Consider the following 8,896-nt stretch of genomic DNA (forward strand, 5'->3'; position numbering starts at 1 on the left):
GTATTCGAGTATTTATTCCAAATACTTTTCAGAAGTATTTTACACAAGACTGCATAGTTGTTTTAAACATTTAAACTGTGTGGTTATGTCTACAGTTATAATATTGTAGACAATGTTTGTTTATTAGATGAATAAAATTGGTAGATATAATTATTTTTAATTTAATTTAAATAAAAATGTTATGATCTCCACGAATATATATTAACCATTATAATAAAATATATCCGCACATTTCACCATGTTCTCAAAAAATTTCCAGTTAGGTCCTGCCGGTTTATTAATTTGAAAAAGTAAACATTTTTTTTATCAAACATTTGAATTTTTAAAAGGATTAGGTACTTCAAATAATTTAATATATACTACTGGTTAATTAGTAAATTTTTACTTTTTTCCATTTAGTAATAATAGTTTTCACATTGCTTGTTTAATTGTGTATGTAGTTTATATAACACTGAAATAGATTTAAAATTAAAAAAAGGGTAGGTCAGCATTGCGGTGTAGGAAGTTTGTCCATCGTCCTTTCGGTTCTCGGACAAGATAGTGTAAGCTTATACAGTATTCAATTTGAATGCAATGATTGCATTCGATAAAAAAACGATTCTGAGTGGACGAAAGAATATTTTTTATTTTATTTGATATTTAAATATTATTCATTTCTATGTTGATAAACAAAGCGTTTTTTGCAAAGCAAAATTGAAATCCCGTTCTTTCGTAATTTTTCGGTGATTTTTTTATCGTGGCGTTAAATAACTATTGGGATAATTGAAAAATTACCTTCCTAAAGTACCACCTGGATCCAATTTGCTAAAAAAAAGATACTATATAATATGTGGCAATTCAAAGCACTCCTTCTGGTAGAATTTTTTTAACAGTATAAAAAAATAAAATATTATTGTAATACCAAAATTAAGTCAAAATGTTGAAAAGTTTTGAAGATATATAAACAAATGAGCGATAGGTTTAGTTTTGATAAAAAAGTTAGACCAACTATTTAAAGGGTATTTTTTCATCATTTTTAGTATATGACGTTGGCCAGTCACTTCCCCCTGGAGGCCTGGAACACATTGTATTTATTTGTATATTATACAATATGCGAGTAGTATATCTAATATAGGTACATAACATAATAGGCACCTACCTATTTCACACAAGTCCCCTATGCACCCCCCTAGTTGCGCCAATGTCTATGATACGAACTTACATTATCTTTGTTGTCCAAGAGTAGCATAGGTATACCTTACCTACGATCTAATAATGAGTATGCGTGAATAGGTTTATTAGAGTAGGCCAGGAGTTATTTTATTTTTGTTTATTTTAGAAACATTTTTTTTTTTTTTTTGTAAATTATAATCTTATCATTTCATTTTTCTATCATTTATTATTTATATCTAGTATTGAATATTAAGTGATTACTGATTATTATACGTATCTATATATACGTATTATCATTATCAGCAATCTATAATAAGCAATAGGTACCTATATGTATTTGATTTTCTCGTAATATTAAACTAATATTTATTTAAAAAGATTGATGTTTGTAATATTATATTGTAGACTATCCATTTTTAATATACATTAACGAAGCACGGACACGCACAAATAACGACTGAAAAGTTTATTTGGTTCAATAACTGAAATCATATTATCTTTATTTCTAATAAATTAAATAATATAATAATAATTAAATAATAAATAATTTAATAATATGATATTATTAAATTCGATTATTTTGTGCGATAGCCGATAACTGATATTATATTATCTTTATATTTAAATAATGTGATATTGTTAAATTCGATTTGACACGGGACGGAATTGGTATATCCGTCAAAAAAACCCTGGACGGAACTAGTTTATCTAAAAAATTCAATTTTTATAATTGGGACGGAACTCGGATGCAGCCCAATTATACAATTAGACCTGTTTGTACATTATTTTTCGTCGGGAGCCGTTTGGGAATTTACCTGATCGTAAAACCTTTTTTGACGGGAGTCGTTTGGAAATAAGCGAACAATAGAAGGGAGCCGTTTGGAATCCGACGTGTTATATGCTGGTCGTATTATTGACTATTGATATTGCTTCTGACAAAAGCTGCGATGCCCGGATGTTTCAACTTTCAAGACGAGTTATATTGACTAATAAAAACCCATGGTTCGATTGAATATAAAAATTAAAAATTCTATAGATGGATCATTCAAAAGTGTAAGACATTTTTGTATGGCTACAGCATCTTCGGCAGTATAATAATATAATACAAGTTATTACTTGTATTATACTGCCTATTTGGGGTATATCGATTCCGCCGATTTTATATCGATTCCGCTGGCTATTGACTCCGCCGGTTACTGTTTAAAATTACTACATACCGATTCCGCATTAAAGTTATTTTTCTCGTCTTATATAAACCAACCGGGACAAAAATACAAAATGACAGGCCGGGACACCGGGACACGCTGAAGTTAAAACTAAGACTGCCCCCCTGTCCCGGTCAAACTGGGACTAATGGCAAGCCTACCATAACTACTTGCTTGTAGACTGCAGTACTGGGTAGGTATAGAATAATAAAGACTGTATAAATTGTAAAATATAACCACAGTAAAGATTAAATATATTATTTAATCTATACAGTGATATAACATTAGATAATATGATAGTGATAGTATAATAAAATCTCGTTTACGAGAATGTTTGGGCATCATGAAAAAAAACAATGAAATTGGTTTTGTTTAAATAGCGTATTACGTCATTACAATTTAACATGCACATATTATGTGCATTGTTATACCGTGGAAATATTAGTTACTTATATGGTTTTAGATTCTGAACGAAGTGATGAATGTATTGATTTTACAATGATGTGTGTGTGTCTTTTTTTTTATGTTTGTTTGTTTTTGTGTCTGTGTACAGCATAACTAGTCGATATAAAGCTTCGATTTCAAACTTTGGGGGTGGTTTCTGATGTAAAAGTGAATACCCTTGATGCATTATAGAGGTCAAAAGTAAACATTTTCCAACAGTTTTCAAAAAAATTGAGAAAAACAAAAAAAAATGACAGAAAAACGGGAATTTTTACGCAAAACCAGTTTTCGACCAAATCGATTTTTTTATGGTTGTAATTCAAAAACTAATCACTTTAAATACTTGAAATTTTTACCAAATGTTTATGTTAGTGATATCTATATACAGTTTAATTTTTAAAAATTTTTGACTTTTTTTGAGAATTTTTTTTTGAAGTGCCGGTAAAAAATGTTGTGTGACCATAAAAACTTGAAAATTTAATACAAGGCTCCTTATGAGTTTTTCTTATTGTAGCTAAAAAAAAATTAAAATCGTAAGTCACAATTTTTTTTGATAAGCGTTTATATTTCAGATTTTTACGAAATCTGTCGAAAACGCGAAAATTTGCAAGTAATTTAGAAGTTGAAAAATCATAAAATTTTTTGTGTTTATAACTAAGGATTAAAAATACAACACTAAGTTTTTTATAAGTTTTCCTACAAGTAGCTATAGAGAAAACTCGAAGCATCATTATAGGAAAAATTTTAAGTGGGTTTGAATTTTAAATTTTTACGAAATAGTGTAACGATAACGATTTATCCTCAAACGATTTTAAATATTTGTTATTATTCAAAAAGTATATGTAGTAGATACTTGAAAATTTTACCAGTTTTTAAGATTGGCATTTTCTTTACATGATTTAATTTTCAAAATATTTTGACTTTTTTTGAGATATTTATAGACGACTAAAATTTTCAATTTTACTGAAATTTTTTCTTGAAGTGTCGATAAATTTTTTTGGCCCTATCAAAACACTTGAATATTTAATACAAAGTTTCTCATAAGTTATTCTTATAGTGATTAAAAAATTATAAGAATACATAGGCACAATTTTTTTGTATTAGCATTTGAAGTTCAAATATTAACAAAAATTCGTCAAAACCATGAATATTTTTTCTTGTATCTGTCATCTCGTTTTGGGGCAGTAAAAGTGCTTCGATTTTTGATTTCAGTACCTTATTCGATCAGAATGTGAATCTAGTTGGTACTTCTGGTGGTCAAAAGTAAAAAATTCTTATATATTTTTCTAAATAATCGAGATAAACAAACTACAAATTAAGGGAAAAACGGGAAATTTTACGCACAATCAGTTTTTGAAAAAATCGATTTTGATTATTGATGTAACTTTAAAACAAATGACCATTTATACATGATCTGAAATTTTCACAGAATGTTTTTATAAGTATATTCTATCCGCCATGAAATTTTCAAAAATTTTTTACTTATGTTGTACTATTCATAGGTATATGCAATTTTCGATTATTATTAGTTTTTTTTAAAATTAATATCGATAAAAATTTATTTTTTGGGTAGAAAATATTGAAGATTTAATACAAGGCTCTTAACATTTTATTACAATTGCAGTTGAAAAATAAAAGAAATTCATAGTCACAATTTTTTTTTATAAGCATTCAAATTTTGAATTTTGACGAAATACGTAATAATCACAAAAATTCGCAAATTGTTTTAAGCTAGAAATTCATAAAAAATGTTCTTATTAAATCTAAGATTTGAAAATTTAATACAAGATTCCTTACAAATTTGTCAATCTTTATCACAAACAAAATGTCCACCGGAAATTCAAATTAAATTTTATTTGTATCTAAGGTTATAAAATTTAACACTAAGCTTTCCATAAGTTTTGCTTCAAATAGCTATAGAGAAAATTTGAAGCGTCATTACTCATTATAGGAAAAATGTTTTGAGCGTTTGAGTTTTAAATTTTTATAAAATCGCGTAATGATAACGATTTATCCTCAAACCAGGTATATGTATATCTATGATAATATAAGGTAGGTATTATGAATTATGATAACTATACAGTATACATGCAATGTTTTTGGAAAAATGTATTAACCATGACATATGCAAAATGCGTCTGAATTGAAAAATAAAATATTTGTTTCAAAATAGAATAGGTATATGACAATATTTAAATATAATATATCCTAGACTGACAAATCACCTCCGTTCAGAATCGTTTTTCGTATACAATGATACCTATCATTGCATTCAAATTTAATCCCATCCATTACAGTAACCTACTGTACAGCAGAGCGACATCCACGACTTACCCGCTTTTTTTATTTGTATAAAACATAGTTGTAGCAATTTATAAGTAGGTGTTTATTATTTATAGGTACATTTATATTTAATAATAATTAATATAAAGAATATAAAACAAAATTCCATGTTCAGTAAAACCTTAACTAATGGATATCTCAAAACCGGAATTCAAATAAATGTAGGCACTATTAAAGGGAAAAATAAGGATGGCCCCTGAGAATGCTTAATAAATCACTGTTTATCTATAAAAAAATGTATACATAATATGAGCAGTTATAATTTTGTAGATACATTTGATTGTATATGCAGTTTTAATAAATAAATATGGTGTGATGTGCTACAATTTGGCATTGTCAACAGTAGTCGAACAAAAATTATTATATATATTATGTTTTTTATGCAGACTTTTAAAAAAATAATACATTATTAAGATTTCAAACAATAAGTTATATTGCACTAATACCTAAGTAAAAACAGATTATGAAATTCGAAAATTATTGTTTATCAATGTATTCATCGACATAACTATGAAAGGAAAAGCCCGGTTCGGTATGTCAAGACACGTACCTTCTACATTATAATAATATAATAATATAATCTAAGCTTGTAGTAGTGACTGGTGATAAGAAAAAACATGAATGAAATGTTATCGCTTATCATTTAAAAACAGTTGTCTGCCGTCTGGCTTATCATTTTTGTATTTTAAAATTTTTTTTTTATTTAGGTTCTATACTTCGATAGTATTTAGTGTTTACACATGAGTACATGACTTCCCTTGACTTGTGACTACTGAGGCACTGAATAGTCGATAGTTATAATAATTGTAGAAATAAGTTGAATGTGGATACCTATTTACCGTATAATATGGAATCTATTTAAAATCAGAGATTGGAATTAAAATTTTTAGTAAGTCTGTTTGTAATTAGTAGGTATATATTAAGTTCTTATATTTATTAGAATTTGTACCTCTGTATATAATTATACCCATTGGCCATTACTTCTATAGGAAAATTCTGTATGGAAATTTTAAAAAGAATAATGTGTCTTGATGTTATTATACTTTTCTATTTATTTTTCCTTATGAAAGTGTGAAATAAAATAAAATAACCTAAGTATAAATGATCATACTTTTGTTAGTATCCCCTGCTTGTCATCAATTTCGCACGCATATTCCATGAGACTCGGGGAATGTTTTTAGCTTTGTTTTTCAATCTTTAGGTTGCTATAAGATGCATTACACCACTATTGTATATAAGAATCATTTTTATTATGGACTAATTCACCATAATCATTTATCTGCCAAGTATAGCACTAACATAACTAGACATTGTTGGTGGTTATATACATGAACAATATAAATAGAGATTTCAAAATTTTATTTTATAATTATAAGATATTACCTATATACAATAAATTTTTAATAAAAAATCATAAAAAAAAAAATCATCCCAGTTTAATGATATATTTCAACAAGTCATCATCAAAGTTAGTACTGACGATTTAACATTTCCTAGTTGATTCTCAAATAATTTTTTTTAATAAACTTATAGTGTTGAAAAACTCTGGTTAGCAGTGAAAAAATTGTTACTTTTAGTATTTTTATGTATTTTATTTTGTCGTATGTATCATATTATATTTTTAATATATACTGCATACACTATTCATATTATCACCTGAGATAAATATTGAGTATTACTAATTCTATAAATTATCTTTTATCAATGAGTATTTTAGTAAAATATTTAATATAGGTTAATGGTTCATGTATCGTGTAATAAAATATTACCTTAAATCATTAATAGGTAATGACTTTTTTTTAGGTCAAGTTTGAAGTGTAACGAAATGCACTCGAAAGGAGAGTCCAGTCAAGCAAAGGATGACATTGATTTACTAGACGAATTACTAAAAAAAACTAATTGTGCTCACTTACATTATAAAGTCCAAGACTGTATAGCTAAAACAAAAGACTGGAGAAAGTGTCAAGCAGAAGTAAAAGAGTTTAAATTGTGCATTGAGAAAAACCAAAAACTTGCAAACAAAGAAAATGTTTGATATTTCCAATCATGAGTTCATTACTCCATTTGTTGTTGGTCTTTTAATTGGCTCAGGAGTTTCATATGGGTATCGCAATATTCGGCCACTTCTCTCTGGATCATTAAATGGACTTTCTGTAAATAATAAACTTGTACTGGTAGTCAGAAATGATTTGGGAATGACTAAAGGTAAAATAGCAGCACAGTGTTCCCACGCTTCTGTTGAATGTTATAAAGCGGCAATGCAACATCAACCTCAAATGGCAAAAATGTGGCTAATGACTGGACAAAGAAAGATTGTAGTTAGTATTGGCAGTGGTGAAAAAGGTCTTCAAGAATTATCAAAGGTTGCAAAATCCCATAAAGTGCTTTCTTGCATTATATATGATGCTGGAGCAACTCAAGTCAAAGCAGGAACATCTACCGTAATAGGTATTGGTCCAGCTAACTCCGATGTTATTGATCAAATTACTGGCCACTTAAAACTAATTTAATTTGTAGAACTTCAATATAGCATTTTATTTTTGAATGTTAATTTTGTTTATTATTAAATTACCTATTAATTTCATTTTACATAAGTAAAACATTTTTTAATAAACTTAATATTTCAGTTTATCAAAATTTTAGGTACAGAATTAGAGAAATTTCAAGTGTTTTTTTGCTTAGGTACCTACTGGGCACTAACTAATGGTAATAGTAAATACTTAATTTGACTAAGATTCTTAGTTTAATATAAATAAATATATATTTTACTAATATGTCAATACATTAATATTGGTGTCAATGCCTCATTAAATCCAGTTACAGCTTCAAAGTTATTTAACACAAATGTAAAAATAAAATATATTATTATTATTATTATATTATGTACAAATATAAAGTAGTAACTAGTGGGTATACAAGGTGTGTTTTGAGTTCAAATTATTAATGGACACTGGAGTAAATTTAAAACTAATACAAATACCATAGAAACTGGAATAATCAATGTGGATATTAAATAAAAATCTGTACTTAAAACTTTTTCTCTAAATTGAGACATGAATTAGATAGGATATTATTTGAATTAATAATTTGTGTATCCCATAATCCTTATTAATGAGATACCTATCCATTTTTAATTTTTATATTTTTAATTAAATCACCTATATTCAAGTTGTTTGAGTGGGTACCTAACCAACTAACCAATAATCCTGCCGCTGTGGCAGTGCACTAATACAGTATGTCCCATCTTACATGTACCATAAAAATCTGAGCCCGGTGATCTTAGCTTGAAAAACGTTCCCTATGATCAAAACTTCAACTGGGGTGGCCTGAACCTCCTCTCCAAGAAATTTTACAGTACAAGTACAAGTTTTTATATTTTAAGTGTAAAAATAATAATTGTCCACTGTCTAGTAACACTGGTCAATAAACTACTATGCACAATAAAAATAAATTTTGGACTCCCTCGAATTTTTATTTATTCTTTTTACAGTCTTGACCGGTAAAATAACAAAATGTCAACTCCTTTGGTATGCCAGTGCGTACCTAATCAATTTCAGTTTTTTTTTTAAAGCAGGTGTTCCGCAAGGTGCAGTTATTGCACCACTCCTTTTTAACATCCAAACCGTGGACCAACTAACTACCTTCACACTACACCTCAGAGACTGTCCACAACTATTCCTTAATAATCAACCTCTACCCTACTCTCAAAACATTAAATATCTTGGACTAACCCTAAACCGCCTGCTCACATG

General features: G+C 27.8%; 2 protein-coding genes across 2 annotated transcripts; both read left to right on the forward strand.

The window, feature by feature from the left end:
- The first annotated feature begins 5,837 nt into the window (after window positions 1-5,837).
- Window positions 5,838-7,355, forward strand: LOC107169038 (uncharacterized). The gene is made up of 2 exons (XM_089224381.1): window positions 5,838-6,033; window positions 6,948-7,355. Exon 2 carries the CDS (start codon window positions 6,970-6,972, stop codon window positions 7,177-7,179), a length of 210 nt encoding a protein of 69 aa, XP_089080507.1. The 5' UTR covers window positions 5,838-6,033; window positions 6,948-6,969; the 3' UTR covers window positions 7,180-7,355.
- Window positions 7,172-7,695, forward strand: LOC107169037 (peptidyl-tRNA hydrolase 2, mitochondrial). Its single transcript, XM_015518641.2, has one exon. It carries the CDS (start codon window positions 7,172-7,174, stop codon window positions 7,652-7,654), a length of 483 nt encoding a protein of 160 aa, XP_015374127.2. The 3' UTR covers window positions 7,655-7,695.
- The last annotated feature ends 1,201 nt before the right edge of the window (window positions 7,696-8,896 follow it).

This window comes from Diuraphis noxia, unplaced genomic scaffold (genome assembly GCF_037042655.1).
Source record: "Diuraphis noxia isolate RWA-SAM2 unplaced genomic scaffold, SU_Dnox_SAM2 contig0003, whole genome shotgun sequence".
Classification (NCBI taxonomy): Eukaryota; Metazoa; Arthropoda; class Insecta; order Hemiptera; family Aphididae; genus Diuraphis; species Diuraphis noxia.